This window comes from Lytechinus pictus, chromosome 1 (assembly GCF_037042905.1).
Source record: "Lytechinus pictus isolate F3 Inbred chromosome 1, Lp3.0, whole genome shotgun sequence".
NCBI classification, from domain to species: Eukaryota; Metazoa; Echinodermata; class Echinoidea; order Temnopleuroida; family Toxopneustidae; genus Lytechinus; species Lytechinus pictus.
Window position 1 is genome coordinate 39,536,006 of NC_087245.1, and position 19,794 is coordinate 39,555,799.

The 19,794-nt window shown below is 37.3% G+C and overlaps 2 protein-coding genes across 3 annotated transcripts in view; one reads left to right on the forward strand and one right to left on the reverse strand.

The window, feature by feature from the left end:
- The window catches only part of LOC129267063 (uncharacterized), a 33,813-nt gene extending 20,714 nt beyond the window's left edge, over nucleotides 1-13,099 (forward strand). Inside the window, exons 6-7 of the mRNA XM_064102676.1 lie at nucleotides 3,737-3,905; nucleotides 7,380-13,099. Of these exons, the coding sequence (XP_063958746.1) occupies nucleotides 3,737-3,905 (169 nt within the window). The 3' untranslated portion in view covers nucleotides 7,380-13,099. The remainder of the gene's footprint in view (nucleotides 1-3,736; nucleotides 3,906-7,379) is intronic.
- Nucleotides 13,100-13,281: 182 nt separating this feature from the next.
- LOC129262620 (ras-related protein Ral-A-like) overlaps nucleotides 13,282-19,794 on the reverse strand; it is a 29,286-nt gene continuing 22,773 nt past the window's right edge. For both annotated transcript variants that reach the window (XM_054900760.2, XM_054900759.2), the window contains exons 4-5: nucleotides 19,441-19,624; nucleotides 13,282-17,280 (exon numbers count right to left, since the gene is read on the reverse strand). In XM_054900760.2, coding sequence (XP_054756735.1) covers nucleotides 17,155-17,280; nucleotides 19,441-19,624 — 310 coding nt within the window. In that variant the 3' untranslated portion in view covers nucleotides 13,282-17,154. The remainder of the gene's footprint in view (nucleotides 17,281-19,440; nucleotides 19,625-19,794) is intronic.

Below are 19,794 nucleotides of genomic sequence, written 5' to 3' on the forward strand. Positions count from 1 at the left end.
CAGAACGTACCACACTTATGCCTGAACAAATAGCTGAACTCCTGGAGTTCGTCCTCAGATCCACATATTTTCTGTACAGAGGCTCTTTCTATGAGCAAACAGAAGGAGCAGCAATGGGTAGCGCAGTCTCAGCGGTTGTGGCTAACCTATATATGGAAGGTTTTGAACAGAACGCCCTGCCCAAGTGTCCTTCCACATGCCGCCCTCGGGTGTGGAAGAGATATGTCGATGACTCATAATTGTAAATAGTTCCGAAACAGACAGCCTACTCGCATGCATGAATAGCCAGCAACCGTCCATCCAGTTCACTCTGGAGACTGAGCAAGGAGGGAAATTAGCATTCCTTGACACGCTAGTCCAAAGACACGAGGGCGGGAAACTCTCCACCTCTGTCTACTGCAAGCCCACTCATACAGACCAATACATACCATATGATTCCCACCATGACAAATCGGTCAAGAAGGGTCTTGTTAAATGCCTGTTCGACAGAGCAGCACGTATTATAACTCACCCACCTGAACTCCCGAAAGAAAGAGCACACATACGTGGCGCCTTATACAGCAACGGCTACCCACGCCGTTTTATCGAGAACACTTTCAAGAAGAAACATCCGCCAAGGGATCAGAAGGTTTTCAAGACTTGCACAGTCTTGCCATACATAGATGGTCTTTCACCACAACTCAAACGCCGATTAGAAGGTCACGGTATCCGAACGGTTTTCCACTCGGACACCACCCTACACAAACAGCTTGTACACCCCAAAGACCCCATCCCTGATCACAGACGTGATAGCGTAGTATACAACATTCCTTGCCAGGGATGTGACGGGTCTTACATCGGTGAAACAGCCCGACCGATAGTTGAACGCATTTCTGAACACAAGCGCGATGTTCGGTTACAGCGAACCGACACATCCGCGGTGGCAGAACCTGCTTGGGAGAAGCAACACCACCCAGATCGGTAGGGTGTACATTGCGTTGCCAAAGAGAGACATTGGTATACACGGAGGATTAAGGAGGCTATTAGTATGGGTCATTCCATCTGGGTTCACCCAGTGGTTGCACCCGACCGTCTCAGAATTCGTTGTAATTTGGTACACATAAAATTCACCATGGCCCACGTACAAAACAAAAAAAATAAGTCCAGTTGGTCCGTCGGTTCTCTCGCTACGGCCCGCCCTTTTCTCCTTGTTTTGACAAAAATGGGCATGACCTTCAACTTTCAATGGCCACTGCGTCGTAACGTGTTGACCAATTTTCATGAAACTGGTACCATTTATTAGGAAATTCAGAGAGGAATCCAAAACATGCATCAAATAATGTATTGGAGTGATTTATAAGGTCGTGACCCTTGACCTTTACTTTGACCTTGAGTTTGACCCCCGGACAAATAATTTTTTAACTTGATTTTCATGTATGTTAATTATTTGTATGATGTTGACAAAATATGTTAAAACCAATGATGATATTTTATTTCTTCACCTTTAAAAACTCTTCCAAAGATAACATGAAATTTAACTCTAGTCCCACATACTAATATTCATGTTAGTAAAAGTGTTAACCAGTTACATGATTTCTTACAATCTTAAGTTACAGTATGCAAACACATGAAAGGAAATTAAGCTCATCAGTTCACAAATGAAACATTGAACATTTATGCTCATGAATAGGTATCTGTTTAGGCATTTTGATGTTCAGCAATATATATCATATATATATATATATATATTCTTGTTAGTATAGTGTTTAATTCTATCATCAAATTGTTGAGTATATGCCTATTTACTAACAAGAATATATATATGATATATATTGCTGAACATCAAAATGCCTAAACAGATACCAATTCATGAGCATAAATGTTTAATGTTTCATTTGTGAACTGATGAGCTTAATTTCTTTTCATGTGCATGCATACTGTAACTTAAGATTGGAAGAAATCATGTAACTGGTAAACACTTTACTAACATGAATATCAGTATGTGGGACTAGAGTGAAATTTCATGGTATCTTTGGAAGAGTGTTAAAAGGTGAAGAAATAAAATATCATCATTGATTTTAACATATTTTGTTAATATCATACTAATAATTACCATACACGAAAATCAAGTTAAAAAATTATTTGTCCGGGGGTCAAACTCAAGGTCAAAGTAAAGGTCAAAGGTCACGACCTTATAAATCGCTCCGATACATTATTTGATGCATGTTTTGGATTCCTCTCTGAATTTCCTAATAAATGGTACCAGTTTCATGAAAATTGGTCAACACGTTACGACGCAGTGGCCATTGAAAGTTGAAGGTCACGTCCATTTTTGTCAAAACAAGGAGAAAAGGGCGGGCCGTAGCGCGAGAACCGACGGACCAATTGGAATTATTATTTTTGTTTTGCGCGTGGGCCATGGTGAATTTTATGTGTACCAATTTACAACAAATTCCGAGAGGGTCGGGTGCAAAATTGCATATTCATTGGGTGAATTGGCATGGAATGACCCGTATACGTCTTTGTCCTAACAACTTCAACAGAGACAGCGGGATCGACATCCCCGATTTCTGGATGCGAACCATCCGACAGCACAATTCCCCCTTACCTGGCAGTGCACGCCGACCCGATCGTTCCCGGCCCCGATCCAGGGACCGCTCAGCTAGTCAACCCCCACCCACGGGAAACTAGCGAGCCCGCCAATTTTGTCTTATTTGCATATTGCCGACTCACCGCGTATTTGCATATATCTCCGGCTTTTTTGCATATACGCCCGACCAATCACATAACGGATCAGTGCCCACCTATTGTTCCTGCGTTCGTGCGTACGGTCCTGGGGATTTGTATAAATAAATAGACTTCGTTATCAGATAATTTTCGTCACTTGATAAAGAGTTGCAGCGGCACTCGAAAGCTTGTGAACTTGTAAGCTAGTGAACACTTTTTGCGAGAGTGATCACGAATTTCCTAGAAAGCTAGTGAACACTTTTTGTGAGAGTGATCACGAATTTCCTTGTTGACCATAGTAGATTGCGAGACAAATGAATACCCTCTAGCGATTACATTCCTTTTAATCATCGTAATCCATAAATGGCGCTAATTTCTGCAAAGTGTGACTTATAAATTTACAGAAATTCATAGTATTCTACAGCTGAAGTGTATAGAGTATAGAGAAAGACTGAGGGAAAATTTCAGTCATTGAATAAAGTGGTAAATAGTGTTTTTAGAATCCCAATTTCATTTTGATAAATAAAAACATATGGAGTACCGAAGCGATGACGTCGTCTTGGTTCTAAACAAATAAAACCGGGGGCCGTTTCATAAAGCTGTTCGCAAGTTAGCGACCTCAAGAACGACTGGTGATCCTTTTGCGCTTTACCATCGCCAATTTGTTATACCACAATAAAGGATCACCAGACGTTCCCAAAGTCGCTCCTAACCCACGAACAGCTTTATGAAACGGCCCCCGGGCGCCCTGTTCTGACTCTCAGAATGATGGTAACAACCAGGGACAAAACACACATCACCATTTTTGCAAATACAAATGTGTATAGACGATTGGACAGCTGTGGCTGCATTCAGAACCAGCCGGTTCGTTGTCATGACATCGTGACGTCACACTTCGGTGCTCTATTAAAGGTAAAATAAATCTCAGAATATGGGGCCCCTGATCATTTTCCATGCAAACCAGCCATAAAGTATAAATCAAATCAATGTGAGTGAATTTTCATTTCATGTCTCTCTTTCTGACTCATAGAAAAGAAGGTTTGCAAGCGAATGTGAACTTTGAAATACATTTCACCCAACTGGATAACGATAATATCTCTCCACCTGATGCGCACTCGATACTCTCTGACACCCTCCAATCTCCGCGGCAGTTTGGCCCGATTAGAACTCTCGGTGGAAATGTGGATTTCCAAACCTAAGTGAGTATTCTGGATTGAAGGGATGGGGGAAGGGGAAAGTGGAAAGGTAGTTCTAAGAAAGATTGCTCTTCATTACGTCAAACCCCCGTTTGGAGAAAGACCGCAGTTCAGATTGCAAACTGCGGTTTTATACCCCATTTTACGTTTGGAAATCCCAAAGATCATTTCCAAGCCCTGATCAACCCTGCTTGGCCAGGTAATCCCCGCTGTCTCAATTTCACCTCCACAGGCCTGTATATGAGCGTCGAGCCAAGGACGAAATGATAAACAACAGCTGTGCTATTACGTAAGACTTCTCTGCCTGTAGTAGGACCTTCGGAATGAAATTATTGTATTCGATATTTAATCACGTTTTCAAAGGCATATTGTATTCAGAGATCCAATGTTAGTCCATTTTCAATTTCGAACGAATCCATTTTCAATTTCGAACGAAGAAAATCGACCTCGAAAGAAGGAAAGTAAGCGAATAAAAATGACGGCATGCTTTGCAGGGACCGCGCTCAGCGCTGCGCATGCATCCCTTCGTGTGTGGCCCCCTGCTGTGACTGTATATGCCGGGCTGTTGTGTTATCTTCGGACCGAGGTCAAGAAACAGGTGTTTTGATACTTAAACTGCTTGCTTGGGGGCAGTTAGGGTTTGTCGTACTTGGAGAAGAGAATTGATGAAGAGGGAAACAGGGGTATAGTGTTCTCAAATGGAGGTTTTCGTCATGTGAGCCATCTCCGAACTGCCTTCTTCCTCCCTGGAACCTATCAATACAGCAGGTGGGGTATGGGAAAAATTGTCATAGGCCTGTACTCTGGTTTGATTTAAACTCTGGTCTTAATATCTTAACTGGGCTATTTCAGACCAACATATACTGGGGGGGGGTCAATTTGACACCCCCCCCCCCCATATCTCAGCCGTTGATTTTTGAAATTTGTTTGCGCGTAGAGCCTGATGTAAACTACAAGACTGTATAGTAAAAATTTTCAAAAAATAAATTGCTTATATTTTTTTATTAATTAATTATGCAAATTAGTGTATGAAATTTGCCCCAAATTTGTTTTTTTGTGTATGTTTTTGCCTTTAACTCAATTTATATAACTAGTAGACTGCTAATTTTTTGTGAATATATAGATTTTTACATTTCTAACAAAAATCTACAAAAAATTTGCCGAAAAATGATTAATTTCCTATGTATCTTATTGTTTTTTCTTCTTATGTATTTCTATGTTTTTTCAAACCTTTGTTGCTTATTGTTTTTTTCAATGAACTTTGTCAGGGACCCTTTTGCGATCATAAATAACATAAAATAAATCCATCTGAACCAACAAAACTAAAAATATTCATACATTAATGATTTTTGATTGAAAAACACAATTTGCATTGACTTTGTACACGTTTTTGAGCAATTTTGGGACCGACATGCGCTTACAAAATATTTGCGTAATTTGGGATCCACGTCCCTGGGCGTCGCAAATTTGGTCTCAAAACATGCGCAAGACTTGAAAGTTAAAGTAAGTGAGCGGTGCAGTCAAAAAATTTTGCGCAGCGGCGAAATTTGTTGAGGAGGGGTCAAATTGACCCCCCCCCCCAGTTTAATAAGGGTTAAGTTATGGTTTAACTATGGATAGCCGATTGTGACAAGTTCCTCTAACAGGATAAGTTAAAATTGTTAGACCATTGACATTCAAATCGTTTATGACTGACTGGGAACGATTACTGAAATAGTTCTCTTCTTTATGTAAACATGAGGAAAGAGCCAAGTAAAGATGGGAAACATGTAATGTAAATGCAATCTTTTTTAATATTTGGCTTTCCATATCTTTAACATCGGGTTAGACGATGGTTTAAGTTAAACTAGACTTCAGATTACAGGCCATTGTACTTTCAAGTATAAGCTAATAAAAGGACAAGGGTTTGGGGGGAGCTGTGGACAAATGAATTACAATTTATGAGATTAAAATTAGTGAACAGTCTTATGATTTTTTTTAATACTTGGGCTATTAATTAGGAGCATCTCTCTGACTCAAATCCCACCCCCAAGGCCCTCACCACAGCGGCGAATCCAGGCGCTTATCTTATCCCTATATATATATATATATATATGTTGTGAAAGAAATGAATGAAGAGAACAATGGTAGGTGTAGCTTCAATTCAAGGTTCCCCAGAGCTATCTGCCCTTTGAAAAAATTGGTGATGCCGAAAAATTGTCTCTGCCGGGAATCGAACCCGGGGCCCCCAGCTTTGAACACCGGTGCCTTAACCACTATACATATTTAAATACAAAGAGTTGCCAAAGCTGTTGTACATGTATAATGGAGTGTGGAGCGTTGTGGCCCAGTGGATAAGTCTTCTGACTTAGAAAAAGAGGGTCGTGAGTTCGAATCCCAGCCATGGCGTAATTTCCTTCAGCAAGAAATTTATCCACATTGTGCTGCACTCGACCCAGGTGAGGTGAATGGGTACCCAGCACGATTAATTCCTTTAATGCATGAGCGTTGAAAGGCAGCTCGAGCTAAAGCCGGGGTAATAATAATAACAACGCGCCTCGGAATAGAATATTTCTAGATAGATGGCGCTATATAAATGCCTATTATTATTATAATGTCTAACATTTATATATATATATATATATATATTGAAATTTACTAAGGAGTTTGCCAACACTCCCTCCATTTTCCGAAATTGCTAATTGCACCCCATCGTTTTCAAAATCCCTGATCGGCCACTCTGAGGGCATCATCTGATATTGTGTCCTGTGTTGATTGCATCTTTAGCTATTAAAATCCACTCATCTCCCGTCCGGTGGATTGGCTCTGGGTTAGGGATGTTCGGGAAAGAGAGCCTTCCATATCTGCAGACCTGCCAACCAGTACGTTAATGGCGTATTTAGTACGTTTTTGCAACCAAAATACGGCAGTACGTTTTTCTTTTAAAAAAATATATATATATATTTTTTTTTACAAAATCGTAATTGAGAAAAATCATCTCTATATGTCTCTATTTCATAAAACTTACACAAATATGGTTATTAGATCAATGTAATTTCAGGCAACTTGTTTTTTTCCCCAATCATTTTGTTAAAACCAGGGTGAGATATACACATGTTTGAATGTTTTTTTTCATCTGCAAGAGCAGTGCGCATTTCAGCTTGCATGCAGCTTGAGCGCCGCGATGAGCGAGTGCGCCAAGCATTTTATTATGAAATACGCTTTTGGGGGGAAAAATACACTTTTTTTTAATGATCATCACAGAATACACTTTTTCATTCCCAGAGGTTGGCAGGTCTGTATCTGGCTACATGTAGAGCCGAAAGAGGGCATGTAGCATTTAGAATCTGAATATTATGCTGTAGGGTATATTAGTGAAAGGAAATTAACAATTTTTCTACTTTTACATGCTAGAATATTTGATTTGATTTCTATGTTTCTGAAAGAATCATAACCATGTGTTTCATTTGTATCTCTACCGCTCTTTCTATTACGCAGCCTGTTCCTGAAAACCACCTGTGCCAGAATTATTTCATCAGTCCTCCATATGGAGAGTCAGTCAAGAATGAAGGACGGCAGATGAAATGTAAATTTTCTACAATATGCAGTGGTGCTCAAAAGTTAGTGAACCCCACCAGAAAATGAACATATTTCAAGTGTTCAAGTTCTGCCATGTTCTAGATATTTAATTGTGAAGTCAGGGGATGAAATGTCACATTCAGCAATGTTTGTTTCTCTGGGCGCACCGGCAGTAGCGTACCTAGGATTTTCCAGAGAGGGGGCAAATTCGTCCGCCAAAAAATTTGACAAGCCCCCCCCCAAAAAAAAGGTCTTCAACCGCATGTAAAGGACATTTCACACCAGGAAAAAAATTGACAAGCAAAAAAAAGGGTCTTCAAGTTCATAGTAGGGGGGGGGGGGGCACTTGTGGCTCATCAGGAATCAGTTGTGACTCGTCAGGGGGGGGGGGCAGTCTGCCCCCCCTTCACCATAGGTACGCTAGTGCGCACTGGACATTGTAGTGTTGTTGTCTCCATTCAACACTCAGCATGGAGGAGTGCTTTTTCTGTTGGCATTCACTAGTTTTGTAGCACCACTGTAATTAACATTTGTTGAATAAGATCTGAAGGAATACAAAACCTAAGTTACAATATTTTCAACAAGTGGAGTGAGCCCATTCCTGACAAGCGAGTCTCTAGTAGGTGGCAAGGAGGCCTTTCCCAATTACTTTGATGAAGAAAACTAGAATCATACACTTTTTTGAGCGTGAAAATTATTAAATTCTCTGTTCACGTTTTAATGACATCAGCATACATGGCGGTAGAAAGGGAGAATGATCACTCAAAATCTATAAATTTGCCGTGTGACGGTAGATGGAAATCACTATTTTCACTTGTAGAGTGTGGGTTTTCATCTTCTTATCAAAAATGTTGTTGTCTATTCATGTTTACATGAACTTTCACAATATGCAGCATTAAAATAAATAGAAAAAAACTACAGTTGACATATTTATTAAGAGAAGCTGATTAAATATTAAACTTCTAATAATTCCCTGGCATGAATCATTCTTATCAGGAATGGATATTGATATATTCTTGATGATTATGCCATTAACCATGACCCCCTTCAACAACGTTATGTTTTAACTTTATTGTTAAGAGTGGTGCTCTATGTCTGTGCGGTGCCCCTTGTCTGTGCAGTCATCAAATGAAACACACAACAACAATGAAATTTACTTCTGCAGTAGAGAGACAGATAGTCATTTTGAAAAAGAAGGCAAAATGATGAGAATGTTGATAAATATCTGGCATTTCGTGCAAAGACTCAAAATGCAGCTATTCTTATTAAAATCCATGGAGTGGCATTCTGATGGCCGTGGTTTAGTTAAACCTGGGTTAACTATAGGCCTCAGTTTTATGGAGTGCCACTTGTCAAATAATTCACCAATTAAAAATCATTCTTATTCTGCTGCAAAAAGTTGTCAAAAATTATTTGAGTTGTGAAATCGTAAGAATATGAAAATACTTTGAATTTTGTTGAATTAATCAATACATTATATTCGTCACGAATATGGAAGAAATATTATGAAGCCCAGCACTTTCATAGAAGTGGTTTGAAATTCTAGTTTAGATTAGGATTATCAGACCACCTACCACCCATAAAGTGTGTGCATATACATGGACCACCATTCTGGTTTTTCACTAGAACATTATAGAGTACCGGAGTGATGACGTCAGTTTCCATGGTGTCAAGGCGGCCTGGTTCTTAAGAAATGAACCCGCTTCGGTGCTCTATACTTGCTCCTCTTTGGGTGAAAGTTTTGGCACACCAAAGTGTACAGAATAAATCAGACGATACCATCTGAAACTTTGGGGAATGTGAACTTGAAGAGATTCGTGTTCAGCCATCAGTCCGATTTTAGGTGCGCAGACACGGGGCTACCCTTCATATCAATATTCATCTGTTTTGTATAGACGGTGGTTTTCTATGGCCTATCTTTCAAATGAGGCCTGTTTGAGAATTAATCTCTGCTATGAATTTCTGTTGCCTACGTGTCACAGACATCTTCAATTAAAAAAATACGCAGTACAAAGAAATGGGATGCCTTTCTTGCCTGTTAGACTTTATAGTCCATGTTCTGAGGCCTGGTTTAATTTAGGCCAAGGGCCCTGTTGCACAAAAGTTACTATTATAGTAACTGTGCCATCCAATGGTAACTCCCCTGAAATCCTTGATTCTGATTGGCTGATTAGCATCGTTACCATGGTAGTTACTATAAGAGTAACTTTTATGCAAACGGAGCCCAGGTGGGTGCTTCGTAAAGCTGTTCGTAAGAGCAACTTTAAGAACGACTGGTGAACATTTCTTAGGCGCGTAGTAATTACCAATGAACATATCATTTACCACAAGAAAGGATCACCAGTCGTCCTTAAAGTCGCTCTTAACGTACGAACAGCCTCATGAAACGGCCCCTGGGTCTAACTCTGTACTAACATTACAGGAAGCCAAAAGTGTCAAAAAATTTTGGCTAACGATGTTTTTTTCTTATGTTCTCTTTGCTTTTTCATTATGCTTTAATGGTGATATGCACAACGCAGAAAAAAACTTTTTCATTATCAGTAATATAAAATGCTTCATATAGGTATGAAACATTGATGTACATGTATGACAGGAAAATGATATTAGATGTTACGGCGCGGGTAATTTTCTTGCCTTTTTGTGCCGTGCTTGTGGTTAAAATGAAATTTGAATTCTTGGAAATGTGATATGCACAATGTAAAAAAGATATTTTCGTTATCATTAATACAATTAATAGATATGAAACATTAATGTATGACGGGAAAATGATATTAGATGTGACGGCGCAGGTAATTTACTCGCATTTTTTGTGCTGTGCTTGTGAATGAAATAAAATTTGAATTCTTGATGTGGAATATGCATTATCCAGCATAAAAGTGATGTCTCTACACTCGTACTGCTGTAAAAAAAAAAATGCTCAAAAAATTGTTAGATTTTTGATTGAGCTCTCTGAACATATATTGCTTTTATATTCATTTCTTTTCCATACAATCCCAAATTGGACTTTTGATAATCCAGACATTTTTTTTTGCATGAGATTTTACATTTTTAACACAGGATTTGTTTGTGATGGCATTTATCATGTATAGTTGATTTTAGACTAGAAAAATATGATCGCTGCATCGGCATAAATTGATATCTTTGTAGCATGTAACACTGAGATTCTGATTAATTCTCAATTTTTTCGAGGGAAAATCTGGCTTTCTTTTTACTGTATAAGATCTTAAAATGTGGATGTGAGTGTATACTGGGTTTGGAGAATAGCTGCATGATGTACCTTACACAATCATGCGGAACCATTTATAATCTATCATTCATGATAAGCAAGATAATGTATTTTTCAAGTTTTGTTTTCATGTATTTAACTTTGATATTCATTTTTATCTTCCTCAATTGCTTTTATACAAAAACAATTTGTATTTGTTCATATACTGCATGTACATGTATGAATTTTTATTTTGTTTGCCGATGCTGTTGTATGTATCTTTATGTGCATATCTTTATTTTTAAGGAAGTAATTCCTTAAAAAGCTGTGTGCGCTATGAACGCCTAGCTTAGCCGGGTAATGTAGGAGCGCCTTGAGCACCTAACAAGGTGGATATGTGCGCAATATAAATACCCTATATTATTATTATTATTATTATTGCATATAGTTGTATAAGTGTAGTAGCATACTTCAATGTATAATAAATTGTGTGTGTGTGTGTGTGTGTGGGGGGGTTATGTGTGTATGATATCATTTATCAATGTAAAAACAAAGATATTTAGGGTGATTGTAAGGTGTCCATGTTAACATTGTATTTAGGGAAAACACATTGAATTTTGTAATAGTTCAAGCAGCTTTAAATCAGATCTGAAACACTTTTCAATTATACTGTATGTCCTAGAAAATGCTAAAATGTCACAAACTGGGTGCTTATTCAGCCCCCTTTCAATTATTTGTTACTAAATTATTTTTGTAAACTTATCATTTTGGTAAACTTAACATTAGCACTGTACATGTAATGATCATTATAAATTGTTTGTATTTATTTACATGTATATAATATTGAGTTCTGTTTCTAATGTAAGTGACAGAAATTGTCATTAAACAAATGATTGTAATGAACTATTGATGATTATACATTTTTTAATGTAATAAATCATAGGTTAGCGAATGAAGACAATACCTTAGAAAAATTAAGAAAAATATGTATATTGATCTTAAATAGAAATCTGTTCAAGAATTGCGTTTCTAAGATGTGTTAGATAGAGAGTTCAGAATGGTTGATTATTCACCATTATTTTCTTGACCAGAATTCAAGTTTAGATTTACAATACGCTTGTCTGAAATATTATAAAAAGGAAGTTTTTACTCATTTTTTTATTTTGTTTGAATGCTAGAGGATTTTTTTTACTGTAAGCAATTATTGCTTTTTTGTACATTGTAAGACATACAATTCTGTGCATGGAAGTTTGTTACAGTGTACTATCAATTTGAACAACATACTGTAAATTATTGCCTCTTAGTCTTTAATCGTCTCTATGGAAGTCCATCACATTTTGAAGATATACATGCTCTATTATTAAAATGGGAAGAAAGAGACAATTAATACTCAGTATACTATCCCTGGTGTGTGTGTCATAAAGCCGTTTGTAAGTTATGAACGACTTTACGAACGACTAGTGATCCTTTCTTAAGGTAAATCATGTGCACTACATTTCATTGGTGTGGATTTAGCTCTTGAAGAAAGGATCACCAATCGTTCATAAAGTCACTCGTAACTTACAAACAGCTTTATGAAACGCCCACCAGGATCGTCTATCTTGTGCATGTACGTGATATTATTATTAATCTTTAAGACTTGAAAAGTCGACTTGTATACGATGTTAAAAGATAGTTCATAGTAATGCTCATGGTCATATAGCCCTGGGAAAGAAAAACTTCATATTTAGCTTGGAGCTAACTAAGCAGCACCCCAGGGCCCTGTCTTACAAAGAGTTACGATTGATCCAATCATTCGTAACTCTATGGAAATCCATCGGTGTCATAATTGTTTCCCCATGAAATGTGCAAAATGTTCTTTGTAACAAGGGCAAACTCAGAATTGTTGAGGTAACAATGATTTTTGTCTCACCTGCATAGCAGAGTGAGACTATAGGCGCCGCTTTTCCGACGGCGGCGGTGTCAACACCAAATCTTAACCAAAGGTTAAGTTTTTGAAATGATAGCATAACTTAGAAAGTATATGGACCTAGTTCATGAAACTTGGCCATAAGGTTAATAAAGTATTACTGAACATCCTGCCTGAGTTTCATGTCAAATGACAAAGGTCATTTAGGGTCAATGAACTTATACCATGTTGGGGGAATCAACATCAAAATCTTAACCTAAGGTTAAGTTTTTGAAATGTCATAACTTAGAAAATATATGGACCTACAGTAGTTCATGAAACTTGGACATAAGGTTGATCAAGTATCACTGAACATCCTGCATGAGTTTCATGTCACATGACCCAGGTCAACGCCCCCCCCCCCCCCACAAAAAATGAAGTGTTAAAAACTAATAAAAAGAAGACATATGACCATGGACAATACTATGCGCTTTTAAATAACTAGTATTGTGTGTTTTAGTGGAATTAAAGTTTTACTTCGGCTAAGAGCTTTCTTGAAAATTGTACATTTTGTCTAATATGGTGATAGTGATGATGATGATGGTGATGATGATGATGATGATGATGATGGTGGTGATGATGATGATGATGATGTTGGTGATGATGATGATCCCATAGCTTAAACCGCACACCACAACACATCAAACTTTATGTTAACTTCTGTATTTTTGTTTATTTTTCTTCAAAATGATTAGCATATCACATTAGGATAGAATAATGAAAGAAATATTCCTAAATAATTCATAAATGCACATATTTGTATATCTTCAAAAGTATAATTACATGAACATTATTACAAAATATCAATAAGTGCATAATAATTAAGATGGACCACCTGTTAAGATGATCATACAGTATACATAGGTTACTATTTCAAGACTCAGTATCTCAGTTCTTCGGTTAGAAAATCATTGATGAGTTTATTATACCTGAATTCTTGAATACTACTATTTCCTTTAAAGAAAAAAAAGTTGCTTGATATAAAACAATGCTAGCCAAAATATAAAAATTGTACACAGAATTACTACAAAAGTGAAAATTTGTTATTGTTGAGAAAGTGTTAAGTATTATTTGATTTTGGTGAAGAGTTAGATGATTGATGATCAATCTGTAACCAGGGGGAGGTTTCACAAAGAATTAATTACGACTTAAAGTCGCACTTAAACGCCTAGTTGCATGCGTTACGAAAGGCATGACCACATTGGTCAGATCATGCCGAGAGGACGCGCACAACTGCGTATTAATAAGATTGCCCGTTGAATATCATGTAGGCGTCGGCATTTAATTGCGACTCTATGTCATACTTAATCTTTGTGAAACACCCCCCTGACCTTGTAATCAATCACAAGTGGACTTGGGTTTTCTGAAGTGAGCATGTTTGTAAAGAGAGACAAAGAGCGGTAACCATTCTAGAAATCAAATGTAAACTCAAAAGTCATTGTCACAACATGTATACACATACAGTCCGGACAATGAGTTGTATCGAGGAAGGCATGACAGGACATTAACATCACTTTTACAACTGCTATGACTTCCCCAAACCAGTATATGGCAGAGTTTTCCCTGTTGCATAAACAACAAATCTTTATGATAAACATAGAAAAAACTCTGGTCAGAAAGTGAAACTCTGCAGCTGACTTTAGCACAGGAGAAAACTGAAGGCTATCTGGAGTTTTCTTTTTAACCAAAAAAAAATTATTCACAAATGCATGAATAATTGCGACTTGGAGGTGATGGATGAAAAGAATAACAAATGTTTCATTTACAAATAAAAAATAAGCGTGACCAGATGAAGCTCAATTACACACCATTCTGTATGCTTTCCGACAGAATGCAATGATCATGCAAGATAAGGCTATATTGAACTATTTACAGAGATACATACAAGGAAATATAATAAACGAACACAGTAACTAACATGTGAAGGTATCAATTTATATAGAAAAACATACGAGCAACCTGACCTGAATATTCATAAGGTGTACAACATGACATGAATATTCATAAGGTGTACCCCTGTGATACAAATTTCATGGAAGAAGGAAGCATGTTCCAATACATGTATAATCATAAAAAGTAAACAAAATTAAATTAAATACATATAAATGCATACATCAATATATGTACGATGCTATCGACTAGCACAGGATTAAGTATCTACACCAAGTTCTTGACTACAGAAAATATTGCGATCGTACTTCTGTTCCTAAAAATGAGCTTTTGATAACTACGGTACAAGATTTAAAGAGCATAGTAAAATAATACAAAAATGCAAAGCTAAAAAAAAATCTGTATTTTATGTTGTGTATTCAAGACTGCATGTAGATGGTTAGAATTCACAATTCACATTTTCACTCCAGAAAACAATGGGGTAAGAACAGAACAACTGTACCAACACTTAAAAAAGGGGTACTTTGGAACAATATTCATGACCTTTGTTTTTCCCCAGACAGAGGAACTATTGGTATAATAATGTGCATATATCTAAGATATATGAATAAAATAAATTACAAAATAAATACAATAGTTATACACTTTGGGACTTGAACAGATTCTATACAATGGACCTCCATAATTCCTATCTGAAGATTTTTTTATTTTATATTCGAGTGTGTCAATGGGGTAATACAACATGATATGTATGGTAGACTATATGCATGTCCCACATACTGAAAATCGTGTATTGCTCATGAGAGTTGGTATGCAGCACTGCTTCTTATACTTGAACGCATCAATACACCATTCTACTGTATAAACTCTATTACTTCATAGATGGATTTGAAAATAAACACTAAAAGTAAAACAATAAAAAAAAAAAAAACACTTAATACATGTACATTGTCAAATTCCTAGATAACTCAGACACAAAAATGTCTACAATATTAAGGAAGGCCATAACACATACAACGGCCATTCGCTTTTAAATGATAGGTTTCACATACATGTATAGAAAGTGAAACAAATTATTCAGATCTATTTCGACTATTTATATTTTATCATTTATGTACATGAATATAATAATTGTCAGTATATAATTCTCCTCATTTAACACTCATGTTAGTATCATATCAATTAAATGATAGTAAACCTTACATTAAGGTGTACTCACAGTCCTTTGTTTACCAATCGACATCTCCAAGTTCCATTGATGAATTGGGTAAAAAAAAAAGTGGTTTCTTGTTATCGGGGTAAGAAATATTCAGTTTATTTTTCCTAAGGTCTGAAACATTAGTCCCCTGTACACAAGAGATAAAATCAATCCTGTAACCGATGGTAACACATTAAACTTAAAACTTGTATAAAAAAAATGTATGAGTCAGTCACTGTGGCACAGTAGTTGAGAAGTGTGAGCCATTTGTGTAATCCATCCACAAATTTTTCACATTACACGAGAGTCTCTGCTTGGTGCGAGTTTCACAAAGCTGTTCACAAGTTACTAATGACTTTACAAAGGACCGGCGATCCTTTCTTAGAAACTAGATCACCACCGATGAAAGTATGATGTGTATCATTTATTACAAGAAAGGATCACCGGTCGGTTGTAAGTCAATCGTAACTCGCGAAGAGCTTCTTGAAATACCACCTATACCATGATTGCTGTGAATATACCCTGATGTACGCTCTTATCATGGTCTATATCACAGGCAAGATGGACATTCGCATTCTTAATAGCGATACTAGTAAAAGAAGAAAACAAGATTCATACTATTAGAACCAGACCAGGGCACCGTCTTACAAAGAGTTACGATTGATCCAATCAATCGGAACTCTATGGAAATCCATCACTGTCATAATTTTTTCTACAGGAAATTTGCACAGTGTCCTTTGTAAACAAAGAGAAGCACAGTGAATTTTTAAGAAAACAATGAATATACATCATAGTTAGAAAATATTTTGAACAAACAGGCATAATAGATGTTGACATTGCTGGCCGTCCATAGTCGTGATTGATTGGGTCAATCGCAACTCTGTAAGACTGGACCCAGGATATCATCGTGAAATTGGCAATAAGGGGCCCCTATATATTTCTCTTCCTCTAGCAATTTCTATTGTAATACGGTTATACAGCAATACACACCCAGTATTCAGAAAATACCTGTTGCCTACAATGCATTCAAAGAGCTTTATACACCCTTATGATGAAATCTCGTTCCTAATCTGGGGCCCGTTTCATAAAACTTGTTATAGTAAAAAAAAATTGCAATAACAGTTGAAGCCCTGTTGCATGAAAATCAGTGCTTGAATGAAACTCCTTGAAAATCAATCATTAGTCCTACATGAACACTGCTGACCAGCTGATAGTGAAGTTGCGCTTGATGTTCTCAATTTGCAATCAAATTTTAGTGTCATGCAACGCGCCCCTGATCCTTAATCCACCACAACCCGACTTTCCCCATTGATGCCTGTGATATAGACCAGCTTCCACCATTTGCATTACATCATTAGACTGTATATATATATATATATAAAAAAGAGGCGAAATAAATAGACCATCACAAAAAATGGTCCGTTAGTTGTAAACGTCTACGTCCCTCGCGGTCTCACAATATGATACATTTCCTCTTTCTCCTGCCCTCCGATGTCTTCTTCTTGATCTTCTTTCCGTTTTGTTTCTGCGTCTCTAGTGCCTTTTGGTCCCGGATTTTCCTCATGAGATCGTAGAAGACCTGGAAGATGTGATTAGGGGGGGGGGGCAAAGAAAAATCAAAGGAAGGTCGTGATTACTGTCAAAGAAATCAACATTATACCTTAGATATATAACATGAGGGGACTGCCCGTATGTTGAGTTCAATGCAAAATGTAATGTGAAATAAAAAGAGGTAGAAAATATAGCCACTTAAAGGATTTTTATCTCCCCCCACCCCATCAACATAATTCTGGGCTAAAACAGCTTTAAATACATCAACGGTATTCCATATTTTAACTCAAGTTCCCTGCATTATACATTGTCATGAGACCTGTATTTGGCAATCAGAATTACCCTGACAGCCAATGAATTATCCTAATAAAAAGGTTCTATTTTTACACTCTTAATTAGCAATCCAATTACCTCAAATCATCCTAGGATGTAATGACCGCCAAGTGATTAATAACAGCCCTCAAATTAACCTCATTATGGTGGAGAATATATCAATATGAGAATACATAACATTGCTAGGCACATCCATAATAGTCTGCAATGCAAACCCTTCACTCTGGTTAAGGGGTCTGAATACGCAGCCTACAGAGTCTTGTGTACTGAAGGCCCTCTTCAAATAGTTTTATGTGCTAGTCTTGTGCGAAGACCCACTTGTTGATCACAGGGTCTGTGCCTGCAGACTATATTCATATTAAACTTGAACCAGCAATTTGTGTATGGTATGGGTGAATATACAATGTAGCATATCCCGAAGCCCCATTTGCCCTGTTGTGAAGCCGTAAAATTACATGAAATGTTCAACACATAAAGTGAGATCCATAATCTTAACTCTAACCCTACATACATGAAACAAATGGTTGATAAAAACTGGTTGATCACCAAATGCTTCATTCAATGACAATGACATTCATGATAAATCAAAATAGTGTGTTAGATTTCCAATTCGTCTAATGCCAATTCATCCAACTGCCAACTCTTCTACTATCATTCGATCTACCATCAGTTCGTCCACTCACCATATGGTCCACTTTCATTTAGTCTAATGCCATTCCGTCCAATAACCAGTTGGTCCAATAGCCATTTAGTCCATATACCATTTGGTCTAATTGGACTAAAGTGTTAATTGTGCAAAATGAATGGAAATGAAATGGATATTAGACCAACTGGTTATGAGACGAAATGGTCATAGACGAAATGGTGATTAGACCAAATTATTATTGGACCAAATGGTTATTAGACGAAACGTTGATGGATGGAATGGCATTAGACTAAATAAAGTAGACCATGTGGTGAGTGGACGAGTTGGCAGCAGACGAATTGGCAATTTACCGTGTGTTTCACATGCATGCCGTTTGAGATCTCATCGTGATGTCACTCGTGGGTCCCATAACACAAAGGTTAGTGATTAATCACACGTTTGATTTCCACGATAATTGTACATTGTAGTCAATGCATGTAATCATTCATGAAAAAAAAAAACCAATCTAAGATGATTGTTAAACTTTGTATTCTGGGACCCTGGCCTGCTGTGTTAATCTGTGATGTGAGAGATTGGCTGACAACATGAAATCAACACCATGCTTTAATCAACATGTTCCTTTTTCTTGAGTGATTACAAATCCTACATACAAAACCACTACGGTTTTCCAGGAACTCACCATAGATCTACTGATTAATCCTTACTTTTCCCTCGGCTATATAGGATTCATCTTTCAGTTTCTTTTCTTTTTTCAATTTTAGCTAGCTGTGCGTGCTACAGGTCTTTGGGGGAAAAGCAGTTAACCAACGAGCAAAGATAGGCCTTACAAGAATGAGCATTAAAAAAATACACAAATTGGAGCACGTCTGTGGCATGTAAAAGCTGCCTATAGCATGCCATTGATATCGTGTCTTATGAGGAAAGGCCTAAAACAATTGCAGTCAGAGATTTTGTTAGGTTAGCCCCCACCAAGGTTTTTTTTTTTTTTTTTTACCCAGTTATTTGGGGGTTCAACGTTTAAGCATTTTGAAAACATTTTCAATCAATATAAATCATATTTTACTACACCTTTTAAACACATTTTAAAATGCATTTCAAAACACCTTTTCAAAAGTGTTTTAAAATGCATTTTAAACTGTTTTTTTTTAAAAGAAGAATTGAATGTACAAATGCACCCACATCCCCTAGAGCTGCAGTGCCTGTTCTTACTTTATCAACATTTTCTCTCGTCTTGGCCGACGTTTCAACGTACGGCACGTTCCACGTCTTTGCTCTTTCCGAAGCTTCCTCTTCGCTGACTTGCCTCTTGTCTGCCAAGTCTGATTTGTTGCCGACTAGTAAAAAGGGGATTTGGTCATCAGTTTTGTCATGCTTCACTCGAAGAATCTGCTCCCTGGGGGAAATATGGGATGATAAAAAGGTAGAGAAGACGGTATAAATGAGAGTTCATATTAAACACAATCTAGTCAAGTTCAACAACCCACACCAGGCACGTATCCTCCAGCATCAGATCTTACAAAGCATTTCATGGGCCCAATTTTCTGGCGACAATAGTGACTATAT